Raw genomic sequence first — 17,659 nt, 5'->3', positions numbered from 1 at the left:
GATGTTTATCAGCTGACTCTTGATCAATTAAAAAATAAAAATATCAGCATATCGGTTTTAGCATGAAAAAGGCTGACACATTTAACAAACCATCAGTGTTTGTTTACATCCCATTGCATTTACAACTCCTTTATTGTGTGAAATACCAATGAAGTACATTACTGTATATTGTGCAATACTTGGGTGATTCTCACGAAATTAGACTTATGAGGTGTCATTTTGATAAAAAAGTAAATGCAAAGTAAGAGTATCATCAAAATAAGAAGCATATAGTTACAAACATCTCTTCATGTACTATTTTACACATGATTTCAAATGACATCATACAAACCAATTTTGTTGTTTTTTCCACATTTAAGGAGAAAATGTTAATTACCGCAATGTGTCCATGACTGGATTTGGGTTCTTTGACATGGAAATATTTATAATTCAAAAATCTAAAAAATAAAAAGCTTCAGTGCATGGTATGCTATAAACATTTACAATAAAGAAACGTGATATTTGGTGATCATTGGTAAATGTAGAGACAGTAATAAAGAATCCAAGAAAAATTTTCTCATCCTCCGCAACAATTTTAAATCATTGTTTAAGCCCTCAAGGAACTAACATTTTCAAAAAAAAAAAAAATGTTGGAAGGGACATAATTGACTGTGACACTCAAGATGGCTACCAGGTCAGCAGTTCTTATTTTTTCTCTCCAGATAAAAGTTCAAATTTTGTTTGTCATGGTACCTAGACAATTCTTTAGTTCTCATTACCGAAACATGAGTTTGTAAATGCATTTATTTAATGTAATATCATGTTGCAGTAATAATAATAATTTTTGATAATGATAATCTAAAAAATGTAATCATCTAAAAATAATGGTTATAGTAAGTTCAGACCTTAATCTTATATGTGCAAAAAAAAAATGACTTCAAGGGCTTTTTAAAAAAAAAACTGATGCTGGACACATCCTAAGTCTGGATTTCATGAGAATCACCCACTTATCTATAGACGGTTTCATCGGACACACGTGATACACGTCTGGATCCGAACCTTACTTCCGGTTTCCTTTTTTTAATGGTCTGACTAGTTGCTAAACTGATCTCTTGAACAAATGCCTCGTCGAAAATAACAAATGTTTTTGTTTCCTAGGTAATCTATGTGTTGTTTTTGTGTTTGTTATATAAATAAACTACGTTTAAAGAACTTTGTTGTTATTTATTCTTAGCGGAGTTTACCGGAAGTTACGTGCGGATCGCGACAGCTGCTTGTTTATGTTGTTACTGCTGAAACCGTCTATATCAGTGGTTCTCAAACTTTTTCGTTGCATTCCTTCGCGGCCCCCCCAAAGAAAATTTATGACAAAAACTGTTCTAGAATTTAACATTTTAATTAAACAAAACATATAAAGTTATACAAAGTAGTGCTGTTGGTTAGTTGGCTTATTTTTTTAGGTTTAATTACACAGAATTCATGATAAATGAATGTATTTTATAAAATGTCATAAAACTGGGGCCCCCCTGGCACCATCTCGCAGCCCCCCTGGGGGCCCCAGACCCCAGTTTGAGAACTACTGGTCTATATGATGTGAATGTGTAATACTTGATTCAACTGTGCAACTTGCAATAATGTGTTAAATACAAATATTCAATACATAACTAACTCTAGATGTGACTGCACCATAAGGATCGCTCTAATTTCACTGTACTTGTATAGTGGCAATAAAGAGTCTCTAATTGTGTAATTGTCAAGAGGTAATAATGTTTGTAAGAACATCTGATAGCATAGCAAAAACAACCTCTCTGGGTTAATAGGTTGACTTATTTGTATCTTGCGTTGTGTCTCTCTTGTTCCCTGTTGAATGTTAAAAGGATCTAATCCATCCCTACTGAAAGAAAAGCTTAAGCTGGTTTTAGTTGGTAGTAGCTGATTTAAGATGGTCCCTTCAGCCTGGCAAAGCTGGTCAAACTGGAAGACCAGTGGCCGGTTGCATAAAACTTAAAGACTAGTCTTAAAAGTTAGTCATGAATTTTTTTCTTCAAGACTGATCATAACTGTTTTAAGTATGTTACATAGAAATGTAGATTGGTCTAATTTAAATCCAAATAATAAGACTGATTAGCCCTAACTAATTGCTAGTTAGTCAGAATCATTCTTAAGACGCAGTCTTAATGTCACGGCTATGTTTATGCAACCGGCCACAGCTGACCCACCAGCTTAACAAGCTTTGCCAGGCTGGGAGTACTAAGTTAAGTCCAGTGGCCGGTTGCATAAACATAGCCGTGTCATTAAGACTGCGTCTTAAGAATGATTCTGACTAACTAGCAATTAGTTAGGGCTAATCAGTCGTCTTATTTGGATTTAAATTAGACCAATCTACCTTTCTATGTAACATACTTAAAAAAGTTATGATCAGTCTTGAAAAAAACAATTCATGACTAACTTTAAAGACTAGTCTTAAAGTTTTATGCAACCGGCCATTCAACTTGACAAAAGAATGACTAAAACACACATAGACCAACTTGCTACATCAGATAAACCAAGCTGGGAGACCAGCTAAAACCAGCTCAACATGGTTTTAGATGGTATTTTTCAGTAGGGATGTTTAATAAAATAATTTAAATATGCAGCAACTTAATGCGTGTTTTGAAAGTTGCTATTGTTATTTAAAACATAATCTATTTTCTGTTTTGTTGACAAAAGTTTAAATAAGTGTCAAATATCGGTAAATCGGCCAATATGTTTGTTAAAATCTGTATCGGGAGAAAATGCATCCCAATTTATAGGTATGTGACTAAAATGCTAAAATTAGTTGTTCACATATATAAAGAGCATGAAAAATCCTTTAAAATGACACCAAGACCATGTCTATGGGTTTAAGAATAACTTAATACTGGCCATTTGAACGAAAGTCATCACTTTATTTTGTCGTCGTCGTTCAAATTAATTGAAATTTCGTTAATTTGTAGTTTAGCAATAGGGCTTGGGCGCCGCGTTGCATTCTGGGACGTCGCGGCCATGTTGGTGGCCTCGCGAATGTAAACATACAGCAAGTTGAACGAGGAGAAGCGGCGGAGTTGGGAGAATTAAAAGAAAGAAAAAAGATGTTAAAATCCGGAAAAGGATGTGGAATTTACTGGGATACGTTAAACAGGGAAGCAGGGACCGGTATGTGGGCAAAATCGGAACTATTAACGGTTAGGATCCATATGAAAAAAGAGTTAATAAAGAGCCTTTTAAGATAACAGCGTGGTTGTTGTGAGAGCACGATTTCACGCCAATCTGTAAGCAAAGTCACGTATGACCTAGCTTCACAAGTAGCTTAGTTAATGCAGCAGTTTTTGCTGTCAGCAGAGGGATAGCAACAGAAAGATGAATGTTGAAATTTTCCCGTATTTTGGGCGAGTAAACCGGGACAGTTCCCTTATGTTCAATGTTGACTTAAGCTATATAAATTAATATTCAGATGTTATACTTCACTGTCGTATATATAAATGTCATTTATATGTCATGTATACACATTACTGAGGCGTTGAGGTTAATGTTTGGTTTCCGATATTGAATAAAACGTAATGAAGTTTTCTGTAATCTGTCATTTTTAATGTAAATTACTTTTAATGTGTTACTTTATTATTAATACAGCAACGGTTTTCCATGGTTGAAAAAATAACGACAAATTAATTAAATTAAGACACACAATTGAGAGAAAGTATGTCTGTAAACAGGGCGCAGCATGGAGCGCAGCAGTAAAGGAGGCAACCAACATGGCCGCCACGACAAGTAATGACGTCACGACGCCCAAGCCCTATTAAACAAAATGTCTATTACAATTTCAAGAATATTTTACTCCACACGTCGCCTGAGGAAATCCAAAGTTGCGTCGCCGTCGAGGGGAAACAAACTGACAGGCGCGACAGCGGAGATAGTCGCGTAACTTACCTAAAATTTACAATACTTATCTTTTTTACTATCAACCACAATTCTTTGCGAGTTTGATTGATGACAACAGGCTTAAAACAATTTACCACAGTTTATCATCACAATTATACCACGGTTACCATGGTAATATGTGTAACGGAAGTCCATATGTTATGCATCACAGCGTGGCAGCATACAGCGTCCATACAATGCAAAAACAAAACAACTGACTAACCTTTGATATCTCTGGCCAAGCTTTTCCACACGGGTGAAAATGCGACACAGTGTCCGCACCACGTCGCGTAAAACTCCACCACCATAGCCGAACTGGATGAAAACAACACGGAATCCACATTATCAGGTGATAAAATAACGATCTGATCCGACGCCGTGTACAAGCCGCCGTTTGCGATTAAAGGGAAAGCACATAGAAAAGAAATAACACAACACGTAAAGGACTCCAAAGGATTTAATCTTCGTTTTGTTGCGTGATAAGACGTGGCACCACCGCGATGCGCCATCTTCCTATATTTCAGCTCAAACTGAACTATTACAAAGTGATTGAAAGTTTACTGCGCGTGGTCACATGTTAAACTCCCTCCCATTCAACTTCTCTCTCTCTCTTCAAATCTTTGCACATTCTGAATCTGCACCATACCTAGTGTGTAGGCTACATCAGGCTTTACAATGCAAGCTAACTTAATTTCTTAGTTCAAATATAGCGTATATTATAAATAGATATTTATATTTTTATGTAGTCTTTAAAATACTGTTATAAGCATCAGAAATAATTGGCTGGTTTCGTGTTATTTATATTTTTGTATTTAATTTTTCACAGATAAAATGCAGGTGCGCAATTTCCACGGGGGGGCAGGGGGGGCATGTTCCCCCACTTTTCAAAATCCCATTCCTGTCCCCATTTTCAAAATCCTTTGTCATGTTTTTTACTGCACATAAACTTAACTATTTCCTGCATTTTTTATCACCATAGTTCCTAAACGTATGTAAATAAAAAAGTGGGATTCAAATCGAAAACATTTCCCCCCATATTGTGTCCCCCCACATCTCAAACCAAAGTTACATTTGATTATTAGTTAGTTAGTTTATTTGTTTAGAGCAGTATATAAAGACACATGGCAAAAAACAATATAGAAGTGTTGAAGTAATCTCTACAACCCATTAGATACATCATACCTTCACAACATTAATCCATCTACTGCTCGAAAAGGAGTGGGTAGAAGTCAGATGTATTTAAACCTCCCCAATCTAAATCTATCATAAACATAATTTTTAAAGGAAACCTTCACAACACGTGCCATTTTTAAGAGATGTATAATTTTGACACTTTAAATTGCCACATAAAATGCATGGTTGATTATATTTACGTAGGCTATGCGTTGACAACCTGTGCCCCATTTCTATCACCCTTTGCTCAAATATTGACATACTGCTTATGCACCTCTTGTCCCTCCCGAGTTTGAAATTGAGCACGTTTCACTAAGTTAAAAGCAAATTTCAGTTCAATGCAGATGAGAGTCTGTCCAAGTTCACATTAGGATGGTAAAAGTCATTTTTCACAAGCATTTCGTCACGACAAAATAACAGATTGATAACACAAACACATTTTTTTTCTATTAAAACACAGCATGACTGAGAAATAAGATCTTTATTTACAATTTCCAAAAGGATCAGTTTGTTAACAAATAAATCTATAATATATACAGAGAAGCAAAAGAAAACGCCCAATTTCGCTGCGATCTTCCATGAGTCTACTCGCAGGAGGTCAGCCATGACTATTTACAAGGGTTAAACAATTTACAAAGTGCACCTCTGTCTCTCACAGTACATCATTATAAATAAACATTTTTGTGACTAGTAGAAACTGATTATCAAACCATTTGTGCCACACAAAACCTAACCGCCCACAAAGCAGAGAGTTACCCATGGACACTGGTAAAGTTGTAACGTTTTAGCCAAAGAGACTGATTATTAGTAGAGACGAGGTAGAGATCTCGGTAACCGCTACGAATAGCTCTGCCCACCGGGTGACACAGACATGCTATTGAATAAGTTTTAATGCTGAGTTTTAATAACAGTTGTTGCATAAAATACCAACCCAATGAAACATCACAAAACTATCTAGATCTACCCTGTCACCATCAGATAGACAGACTGGCTCAGGAAGTACAGTTCATTAAAAACACTATGATCATCAAAAATTCAGACCGGAAACTTTATGGAGATTGATTTACAACCTAGTATGTACATCACAGTATACCAGGGGAGATACGTGAGCCCCAGTTTCCCCAAAAAGGTACACGATGAGTAAAATACTTCCTCTTCTACAGGTAAACAAATCTGTCCACGTGCCAGACATAATGTAAAATTACCATTCACGTTTGTTTCTTAAAAACAATATTTTACTTTAAAAAAGGATGTTATGGTGGATACACACAAAGTAAGGCAGAAATGTACATATTACATCATTAGAGGTTTATCCGTTGGTTAAATGAGTTAAGACAAGAAATGGACGCCAAAAGAAAGGCTGGGAAATGTCGCTCATGTACGAGCAAACAAATAACCATGGAGGCACTTAAAATGAATGGGAAGGCAAATGGTGAGGCTAGAATCCAGCAGTTAGGAATTGAAGTTTCAACTGTAGCATCTGTTGTAAATACAACATTGTTTGCTTGAATACAGCAACAACAACAATATTACAAAGACAGTGTTTTTGCATTCATCATTACTTGCATCAAATTTCTTTACATTGTATTGACATTTAGACATTAAAATTGTACTTATTGTGCTTTTAAGTAAATGGTAAAATAATCTCTTTTCTTTACACACTTTCCAACATTACTTTTAAATTCAAATGTTACTCTCCAATAAATTAATAAGGTAAGTATTTCTGTTATGATACAAGCTAAATTAATTCAACAACAAGTTCATAAAAAGTCTGTAAGCCTTTAGGTCTGTCCTGACCCTTGAGAGAAGAAGACTTGAAAAGTTTTAGCAGCAACGATGAACAGACACAGTATGAGGAATTTGGACCCGAGCAGCTTCTACAGTTAACACAGGACCGCTAATAAAAGCTGGATTCATCAGACATCCGTGATAAAAATGTGAATATCCCCACCATCTTCTGAGTGATTTCGAGACGCCCACGATAGGTCTGGTCCATTCCCCATTAAATGTCCTAATGCCAACGCCTGGCCTATGACAAATGATACCTCTGCATCATCAAAGAGTTCTTTTGGATCTCTTCTCTTGGATTTGCGTCAGAATGTCAGCCGTGTCTTTGAGCAAAGCATCAAAAATCCCATCAGCTAGCTGCATCTTTACAAAAAGTTCATCCTCGTCGTAGTTTACCCACTGAGATTCCTCCTCGTGCAACTCCTGGACCTAAAGAGGGATTAAATATTAATAAATTTTTTTGCTTTTTGCTTAATAGTTTTTATGTTTATACCACCGTTTTTTAATATTTTACTATGTTCTTACTTCAACGTAACCAAATGACTACATACCTATCGTTTTTCACGCGTACACTTTTAATCTTTGTAAAGGGCGTAGTGAATGCGCTAGCATTTAGCCCAGCCACATTCATTCCTTAGGATCCAAACAGGGATGAATTTAGAAGCCACCAAACACTACCATGTTTTCCCTATTTAAGGCTTGTTACATGAGTAGTTACATGAGTAAGTATGAAAAAATTTAGTTTGGAGCCATAGGAATGAATGGGGCTAGGCCAAATGCCAACACATTCAAGAAGCGCCGCACAAAGATAAAAAGTGCACGCATTGAAAAAAGATAGGTATGTATTAATTCATTAAAGTTGAGGGAAAAAAAATCGCCTTGGTTTCCAACGTTACAAACATGTAACCAATTATATCAACACTGTTGAACGCGTGGATCAGTAGTTTAAGTCATGCATATGGATGCCGCATAGACTCTGCGCTGAAATGATCACAGCTACTTCTGCGCTTAAAGATTAGTGCTGCAAACGCGCAGTTCACAAAGTATGCATTGAACTTAGGTTATGTGTCCGAAACTGCCGAATGTAGAATCTATTTACGTATATATCTATGGTCCGAGGTGGTGGGAAAGAGTGGAGGCAGGGACTGATTTGCATATTCATATCTATGGTCTAAGATGTGCGATTTGGTTGGAGGCGGGGACTAATTTGCATATTCATAGATCAGCGTATACTAAATGACACAAGGTTGTAAAGTTACATTCAAGCTGTTTTAAAGCATGGAGAAATTACTGTGACAGGTAAAACTTATATATATGCTATTATGAGGCACACAGATGCATTTAAACTGATAAAATTATTGACTACAAGGAGATTTTAACATTTGAGGAGCTCAAATGCAAAAGCAACTAAACAACACCCTTGTCAAAAATGAGATCATGATATAAACCGAATGCTCCCGGCACGTATCATATGTTTATCAAATACTTTAGTTTCTAATTCGCTTAATCGCGGCCTCAGGTTATTCAGATATACTGGAATCTGAGAAAACATGTCAGATGATCAATATTTACATGCATGCTTACACCATTCATATCATATATATGCTTATGTAATATGTAGTGCTATTGTTAATATAAATTTGTTTCAAAATCACGGTGTCCTTGAATGTGAGGTTATATAAACTTACTAATATGTGGTCAACACGGTCTCGCTTTTTCCGGCCAAATTTGATCATCTTCTGCCAGTCTGTCTTTTGATTCTTCTCTTTTTTTAGACCACACAACTTTAATACTTCAGTGGTAACAAACTCCTAAAAGAAGCAAAATACAGAACAAAATGATACATAACATCTGACTGTAATCAACTACGACTGTCTAATGAGAAATCTAGAATACCTGGACTTTCGTGATGTCATTGGGGCATTTTACCCGATGGGAGTAGTTGGAATTAAGGCGACGTGGCTTCTTCCATTGTGGCTGATCAACATTTGGATCTTCTGCATAGATGTCTTGAATGACCTCCCATGATAAATCAAATACGGCCTGTAATTAATAATAATAAAAACATTACACAAACCTGCTACAGGTTAAATAATAAACAAACCTAAATGACAGCTCAATACTTGCCATTTTGTAGCTTTGTTTGCACTGAGCTTCCTGGTCATTGGCTTTGCCATCCTCTCCTAGGAAATTACTGGATGGTTGAGGTTTAGGTACACCAGCCAGACTTGGTCTACCGTTGCCCAATTTGCAGCTTGTCCAGATCTCCAAGGTAGCAGTGCTGACCAGTTTCTCCACCTCCTGCACGGTGTGAGGAACAATAATAATAGGCTCCTCTGGTTGTTTCATCTGCAAGGGAAGCTCAGGCCTGGGTGGTGTTTTGGCTTGCTCCCCTGTGCCCAATCCCGAGGAAGTAGAAATCCCATCTTCCTGCTGTTGGCGTTTTTCTTTCTGCTGTTGTTTTCGTGAACTGAGACCGAAGTCTTCATCGAACCAGTCCTGATCTTCACCGAAGTTATCGAAGAGCTCACGGCTCAGCTCCAGCTCTGCCAGGCGTTTAGCGAGTTCTTCCTGTCCACCTGTACCCAGGAATGGGCTTTCCTGTTGAAGAGACATGTCAGAAGACTCATCAGTCTCACCTATTTACAGCTTTTATCACATTTACATAAGGAGATATGCTTAGATTTAACATCTTCACCTATAGACCCTGCCGACAGGACATTTGGTATCGCTGATTGAACTTTGCAACAAACCACATGCTAAAAAGAATGTTCCTGGTAACATCAGTCCTTGGATGTGTGTCAATAGTGCTCGAAATGTCAACAGGCATTACACATTAGGCAATGCTATCAGATTTCTGGGTAATCATTGACTTGTTTTCAATAAATTACTTGGTTTCAAGACATAGAGACAATAAGTTTTGTAACTTAATTTAGATAAACTACTTACAGGTCGGTTGCAATGCTCTGGAGATGAAAGTTCCTCCTGGTCTTCATCAAAGAAAGTGCGAAAGCTGTCCGTCCTCGTATTGGATGCATACCTATCCTGATACTTGAAGTTATTGCTTCTAAGTCCATCATCTACATTGATGAAGTCACTTTTCTGCTGATTAGCAGCTGACAACTTCTCCTCTTTGTCTTTTTTGATCTTTTGGAATTGCTTCACGGCATCGCTTAAAAAGTTTTCCACCAGTTTATCAGCAAGGGTAGTTAAAGCCCTTTTGTTTAAATCATCTCTAGTATCTACGCTTGCTTCCTCGATAGTGATGTCTCTGGATTTCTCAGCCTCATCCAACAGATCGAAAATGACTGCTGTTTGTTGCTCTTCCTGCTTCTCGTTTTTAGATGAACCTGCATCCAAATGATTCATCAAAGGAACAACATCATCCAATGCATCCTCAAATTCGAGAACGATGTCCGTGCTTCTAGCATTAGGCACTGTGTGTGGACCTGTGTCACGGTCGTTAATGATATCGCAGTCAATATCATTAAAATCCAAGTTATGCTGAGATTTACCAAAGGTGCTTTGTTCAGAGGAAAGCTGTCTGATGTTGTGTTCAAAAGGTTTGCTGTGTTCATCCCCAGGATGCTCCAACTGTTTCTCTGAGGGTTTGGGTTTCTTATTTGATTGGTCATCGAATAAAGAATTCTCGTCTTCTGTATCTGCACTTGCCTCAAACTTCTCTGGAAGTAGAGAGATCTTGTCCGGTGGGGCGAATATACCATGGTTTTCCCTACATTCAAAGTACACCACCCCATCGTAAGTTCCATTGTTACTTCCCCCAGGGATGTCCAGTTCAACCCCAGCCCAGAATCCATTGGCAAAGTTTGTTAGTCCCTTGAACCTTAAAGTTCCTGGCTGAACGTTACTCACCAGAACCCTGTCTCCAATGCAGAAGCTTGGCAATTCATCCACTGTTGGCAAGGTTGGCATTTGGGGCTGTGGAGAAGTTGGACCTTTTGAAGAGCTGGAGATATCCTGTTTGGAGACCTTACCAAGACCATGGAGGTCTGCATGGCTTTCTGAGTGGAAGCTTCCATTAGTACTTCCTGATTTGATACTTAGTTCTTCTTCAATTTCTTCTTCGCTACTGTACGTGGGTGACTTGCAAGACACCTCCTTTGGCTCTGGGGCAGAAGGTGATATAGGTTTCGATTCACGGTTATCCTCCTTGAAAGATGATTCAACTGAAGACTCAAAGTCATCATTGTAGCCATCACCAGAAGGTGATGGTGTTTCTTTGATCTTCGATGAGAATTCCTCCCGTCTTGACAACATGAAGTCAGGGGTGCAAGAGCGATCCACGACTGACGGACTCTTCTCAGCTAACAGGTCATCTAGATCTTTTGGTTTCTCCACAGGAGAGGAACTCTCTCCAGCATCTACAGAACCTCGAAGTGCTGGCTTTTCATCAACCACCTCATCCTTCCCAGAAAACCTTTCCTCCTCAAATTTAAACTCTGTATCCTTAAGAGATGGCATTTGAAGCCCAAGATCCAGTTTGAGCAGAGGATCGGAGTGCTGGTCAGAATGGTCGTTCTCAGAGACCTCAGACTTTACATACTCCAGTTCCTCCATTATATCTGACCTCTGGCTAGCGACCATACTCTCATCTCCTGAGACGAGGTCACCGGCTCCCATTCTAACTGAAAGCTCCTTCAGAGATGGGGCATCCTCTAAATGGTGGCTAAAAAACTGTGGACTATGCAAGCTCCTCAAACCATCCATATGTTCTGGGCTTCCTGTAACTGGGGTTGGGGTAACCGTAGGAGGATCTTCATCTGAGGTAATGTCCTCGTGTTCTGATGTGGCAATGTCATCTGTAAGCAAAAGCAGATGTTATATAATGCATTATTTATATATTTGATCTTCATCGCTTTCAGTAGAAAAGTTATTATACCTTTCTCAACCGATGTCTCTGTGGGTGCCTTTTCCAATTTCTCAGATTCTGTGACAATCTTCCAGTTTTTGCTAGTCTCAGGTCTGTTAGATTAAACAAGTGCATCAAACATTAGTGAAGTGAGTGAAAATGTACAAATAATTAAACAGAGGTAAATCTCAAGACTAACCTCTGAAGCGGAGGAGGTTTTATTCGAGGCTTTTCAGTGGCTGACGTGGGAGTTTTAATTTGGGGTTTAGTAGTTGGAGTGCTGTCAGGCTCTTTACTCAACTCAGCCTTGGTCTTCTCAATGAAGTCATTGTATGACTGGGAAACAAATAGACTCAGACATTAACACAAGAGCATGCTGAAACCTTTCCATTATAATCAGTTATTAAAAGAATGGCTTAACTTAATAAATAATCTATGAAAGGCTGCATAAACTTTCATACAAAACAAATTCAGAGAGTGCAGGTTGCTAACCTCCAGTTGTTTAAGCAGACTAGCCTCCTGAGCCTTCAGTCGTTCTTTATTTCTCTTCTTCTGCTCCTTTTTCAGCTGGTACACCACAGATTTCCTCTTACGGAGCTCGTCCTTGAGGGCGCGAATGCGGCTCTCAACATCACTCTGGTCTGATGCCGTCTCTAAGACAATACAAATAAATACAAAAAATTTAACACAATTTTGCTTGAGAAATATTAAGTATCCAAATTCTTGGGCCGCATTAGAGTTTTATAGTCTCCATATGACTAAAGGCAATACAACAAGTTTAAAAATGGGGCGTGTACACCAGCGCACACCAACTGTGGGCACTTTTGCCAGCGTTTCATCAGGTAAGTGCTTTGGTTCCTATCATACTTCTCATACTTCAAAAGTAACCAGCTAAGTGTTAAGGTTGATTTATAGTCATGCGTAAGTTCTACGCCGTAGGCTATACGTAGCCTGTGTGTAGCCTGATGTGCACCTCACAAAATTTTTAACAGCACGTCAGTTCTACGCAGACCGCAAGCACTATGATTGGCCAACTAGAACCCCTCCCGTTAGGTAAAAAAACCTGCGTTATATGTATTTCCGTTTGCGACGGTGAGAACACAAGTAGCCAAGTTGAGGAGTGATTTCACTTAAACTGCAACGAAAGTCGCTGTTTATTTACTTCCATCATTGCTGGTCTTCTCAAATCATACACAACAAGTTGCTGTTTCTTCTTCGTTTGTGGGTTAACTTGCCAAGCTTCTTCTCTGACGGCCGCGCTGCTACTGTGGTTACACGCGTGGATACTGCCTACCAGCGGTTTGCGCGTGTTTGCACGTCGACGCAGAGGACGACGCAAAAGTATAAATGAAAACCGACGCGGAACCTACGCTGTCGCAGCTACGCCGTAGGACCTACGCACGACTATAACGAGCCCTTTACACCCATTTAAAACATTTTAAATTCTGGGTGCTCAGCACTAACCTGGCTCCGCCCTCCTACGTGCTTCCATTTAATTTTCATTTAGCTTCAGTACTACGTCTGGGACTGCTGCGTAGAGTTTCGTTTTCTCCTGCTAATCTGCAGGTCTAATCAGCGAAACGATGGGGGTGTCTAAGAACGATGACGTTGAGGTCGTGAATTGTAGTTCAGTAATGGCAGCGGAGAAAGACGTGAGAAAAGCTATTCGGCCCATTGTTGCAAAACTGCCAAATATACAGAAGTTAAAGCCGGAGCAAGAACAATGTTTGCTAAGTTTTGTTGGTCTGATCATTCGGACTTGTTGTTTCTGGCTGGTTTCGGTGCATGATATACATCACAACCACACGTTAGCAATTGGCTATGACAGATCCTGAGTGACTCTGGGCAGATCCAATAGTTTTAAACTTCAACAGAGGACCCTCCTTAACGAAAGTAACGCTTTGCAATGGAGCGTGGCCAGACTCTCTGTACAAATGAAATGAATGTACGAGAGTCTGGTTGGATCAGGCTTGCTTAGCACTGAACGCAGAAATAAAAACGCCGTGCCGTGGACAAAACCTGCAGGCTTCTGGCTTTTTTGAAAAGTGCGTTGCTTCCTTTGAAAACAATTTAAAAAAAATAATACGCTGGCCGCAGGCAAAAGCACATTGGTGTACACACCTCCTTAAACATTATAGATAGGCAGTTTTTTAACCACAGGAGGAGCACAACATCATCTTTCATACATGAATCAGTTTAAGGGAAGATAGACATATCAGTGCTTTTCTAACATGACTAAGCGCTTTGAGCCCGAGAAGTGGCTTAACTCAGAGCATTATATTTTGCTGGCACAGTGTTATTCTTCCTCATGCATACACCTCACCAAAAGATAAAAGGGACTGAATCTGCCAAATAAATAAACCTTGCCTTTTTGCATGAATAAAAACAGAATTACTGAAAACATTTAGTAAACTTAAAATCCATCCTTTTAAAAAGTGGAAATTCTAAAATTTTAAATTAAATTACTTTGCCAAATGTTGCTAAATACAGCCCTATTCTACAAGTTATCTAGCAAATCTAGATACATTTAAAAAAACTTTTTGGAAGCAGCCTACTACCAAAGTAAGGAGCTTACCGGATGGAGTGGCTGAATGGGGGTCACCGGTGTGGGGGTCGCTGGTCTTAAAGCCAGAGTACACCTGCATCCTACTGCTGCTTCCGCTGGTGCCAGCGACAGTGCCAGCCTGACTTCTCTCTTGATGTTGAACAGAGCTGAGGCTGACTTTCCCTGGAGGAGACTGCCAACACACAAATACACACACAGTAAGAGTGATCCAAGGTCAGGACATGCATATCACATTCACCAATCAGAGCTATAAATCATCAAACTCAAAAAACACAATGACGGATACAAACACAACTTTGGAGTTCTTGTAAGATGCATACAAGTTCCTACTCTCCATATAAGCCAATGACCGACAATCAGCTGACCATCGTGACTCAGTTGATCAAGTAGGAACCATATATTTGCTCTAAATAAACATTTATTCCCTAATAATGCATGATGTCCAGGGTCTTCAGGCTATCTTAGTTCTCACCTGTTTGCCATTTGTAGTGTGAGACTCAGAAGAGTAGAGGGTATCTGGGGCAGGGCTGGTGGTCGGATGTGGAGAGGGAAGCTCAGAGGCAGGTCCGTCTGAAGAAGGGCTGGCCAGCTGCTCGGGAACAGACAGATCTGTGTGCACGCTGGATATGGACAATGCAGGAGAGTCGTCTTCACTGGCTGCTTCTGTGGGACCTTACATACAGATGCATGCATGCACAGTTAGATGTACTGGTTCAATACATAATCTACTACATCTTAGTATCACTTCTCATTCACACAATCTTATTTAATGTTATTCTTCACCTTGTCCTCTGGAAGACTCCTGTCTACTACTGGTCTTACTACGCTCGCTTTCCCGGCTGCGCAGCTGCTGCTGCTGCAACGGTGTTTTTATGCGCGGCTGCTGCTGTTTTTCCCATGCCGCCAGTGCCTGTTTCTCCATACGTCGCACTTCTGCCTCCTCTGCATCCAAACGTTGCCGCCACTCCAAGAGTTCCTCCGCATGTTTGCGCCTTTGCATCAACTGTTGCTCTCTCTTTGTTAGAAACCTGCAGGAGAGAGAGGAAGCGAGAGAGACAGCACGCAGAATAAGGGAGAGAGAGCGGGTAGAGAAAGGGAGAACAAGACTTTGTTTAAAGCAAAGTGACACTTTAGAGATGCACCACCACAAAAAGCAGGCAAAGCAACCTTTCTTATCCACCCAGTTAGTCTCACTTCCAAGAAGGTGAACCCGTATCACACTCACAATAGCACTCATATATACTCACACAATCCAAATCATGCTTTTACAAAATAAGCATGGAAACACACAATCATTTTAATGGGGGAAAACCGGAAAGGCCCTCTTGTGTCTTTATTCAGGGTAAACCTCATGCATTTAAACCAGCTAACGGGTGATTAACACTCAAGCCAACCCAGGGTTTGACAAACAATGTTATGCTTTTGTCTCTATAATTGGAGAGCTTGTTTTAAAATCTCTTTTACGGTCAATAATTTTTTTTCCTGAATTTGAAAGCTGCTCTTTTTTATAAATCAAAAGTGGATTGTGATATAGATACAATGCAATATTATTTGATATGCTAATGAAGAGCATTAAAGGGATAGTTCGCCCAAAGATAAAAAATCATTTACTTGGGAAATCAATGGTGCCCCAGATCTGCTTGGTTACAAACATTTTTCAAAATATCTTGAATTGTATTCAGCAAAACAAAGAAATTCATACAGGTTTAGAGCAACTTCAAGGTGAGTAAATCATGACAGAATATTTATTGTTCGACACTCCACTTTTTTGAAAATATGCTCATTTTCCAGCTCCCCTAGAGCAAAACATCTGACCTCTACAGTTTTGGAATTCATTCAGACGATCTCCGGGTCTGGCGCCACCACCTTCAGCACAGCTCAGCACAACCCACTGAATCCGATCGGACCACTAGCATCGCGCTCAAAAATAACCAAAGAGTTTCGATATTTTTCCAATTCAAAACTTGACTCCTCTGTAGCCACATCGCGTACCAAGACCAACAGAAAACCAAAAGTTGCTATTTTCTAGTATCTTTCAATAGCAGGGGACTATTTCCGTCTGCTGCGTAATATCATTTCGCCTCCTGCAGCCATCTTACGGCAAAGTCCTTGATTATTACGCCAAAATGAGAGTATAGTTTCTAGCATATCTGCCTAGAAAATCGCAACTTTTAATTTTCCGTCGGTCCCAGCACACGATGCAACTACAGAAGAGTCAAGCCTCCAATAGGAAAAATATATAACACCTTGGTTATTTTTTAGCGCAATGCCAAATGGTCTAATCAGATTCAATGGACCACGCCAAGCCATGCCAAAAGTGGCAGCGCCAGACCCGGAGATCGACCGAACGGCCAAAACGGCAAAAAAGTCAAATATTTAACTCTAGGGAAACTGGAAAACGAGCATACCTTCAAAAAATTGGAGTGTCCCTTTAAGCTGAAAACTAACTAGTTAACATTTTAAATGTTACAATGAATTTTATAGTACTACTTTTTGCAAACTTGTCCTTCACTGAAGCCAGTTTTTTATACGAAAAATAAATGGCCTTCATGCATCCTGGCTTTGGTATGGTTGATCAAACTCGCCTGGGTTTTTATTGAGGTTTAAGATCATTAAAAACATGTTAGAGAAAAACAGATGGCTTTATCTAAAAGCAATTGTCTTGCCTTGTGAATACAACAGCCATCTTCATCGAACCATAAATTCTATTATGTTGCTTCAGTCATATATACTCATTAGCTCATCACGGGCTACACTTATTTAATCAGGGGCTGGAGTTAAGATTTACTGTGGCCATTGGGCAGATGAAGAAGTCCTAAACTAGCATTATTCAGGGACGTACGATACATCAGTCTGCCCGGCCTGTCTAACGTGAGATATTCCTCTCCGTCTCCACTCACCACAACACCAAGTCCTAGAACGGATTAAACAGGGACTCTTCTATGTGTGTGGTGCATGGATGAATTGTTTCACTCCAAAATCCAAAGGAAAAAATTGATTTTGCAAAAAGACAAATGAAATACAGCCTTGATATTTTTATCTTCGGAATTTGAGGTGAAATACGACCTGAAGGTTGTTTTGTAAGACGATACATTTAATCAAAACTGACCACCAGGTGAGACCAGATTTGAAAGGATCACACCACATAGAGACAAAAGACAAAATACCCCGTCCAAAAAAAACCCTCATTAAATCCACCATAATTCAAATGAGTGTGATCTTTGGCTTTTAGATTTATAGTAATCGTGACCATTTTTACAAGGGTAAGCTCCAAAACCATGACTAATTTAGTCAAACATTTCATGCATAATAAACTAATAAAAGAATTATTAACATTAATGCAAAGT

General features: G+C 39.2%; 2 protein-coding genes across 11 annotated transcripts in view; both read right to left on the bottom strand.

Moving 5' to 3' along the window:
* The window catches only part of qsox1 (quiescin Q6 sulfhydryl oxidase 1), a 42,235-nt gene extending 37,762 nt beyond the window's left edge, over positions 1-4,473 (bottom strand). Inside the window, exon 1 of the mRNA XM_055167833.2 lies at positions 4,139-4,473. Within this exon, the coding sequence (XP_055023808.2) occupies positions 4,139-4,424 (286 nt within the window). The 5' untranslated portion in view covers positions 4,425-4,473. The remainder of the gene's footprint in view (positions 1-4,138) is intronic.
* A 1,077-nt stretch (positions 4,474-5,550) lies between these two features.
* Positions 5,551-17,659, bottom strand: part of cep350 (centrosomal protein 350) — a 55,049-nt gene continuing 42,940 nt past the window's right edge. For 8 of the 10 annotated variants that reach the window (XM_073868049.1, XM_073868055.1, XM_073868052.1 and 5 more), the window contains 11 exons: positions 15,096-15,340; positions 14,785-14,984; positions 14,322-14,484; positions 12,239-12,399; positions 11,946-12,082; positions 11,777-11,859; positions 9,826-11,696; positions 9,004-9,477; positions 8,773-8,919; positions 8,565-8,687; positions 5,551-7,305 (listed from right to left, as the gene is read on the bottom strand). In XM_073868049.1, coding sequence (XP_073724150.1) covers positions 7,144-7,305; positions 8,565-8,687; positions 8,773-8,919; positions 9,004-9,477; positions 9,826-11,696; positions 11,777-11,859; positions 11,946-12,082; positions 12,239-12,399; positions 14,322-14,484; positions 14,785-14,984; positions 15,096-15,340 — 3,766 coding nt within the window. In that variant the 3' untranslated portion in view covers positions 5,551-7,143. The remainder of the gene's footprint in view (positions 7,306-8,564; positions 8,688-8,772; positions 8,920-9,003; positions 9,478-9,825; positions 11,697-11,776; positions 11,860-11,945; positions 12,083-12,238; positions 12,400-14,321; positions 14,485-14,784; positions 14,985-15,095; positions 15,341-17,659) is intronic. The other 2 variants (XM_073868054.1, XM_073868057.1) reach the window with 1 other exon arrangement.

This window comes from Misgurnus anguillicaudatus, chromosome 5, assembly GCF_027580225.2.
Source record: "Misgurnus anguillicaudatus chromosome 5, ASM2758022v2, whole genome shotgun sequence".
Lineage (NCBI taxonomy): Eukaryota > Metazoa > Chordata > Actinopteri > Cypriniformes > Cobitidae > Misgurnus > Misgurnus anguillicaudatus.
Note: the sequence above shows the minus strand (reverse complement) of the source record. Positions and strands in the feature narration are given on the sequence as shown.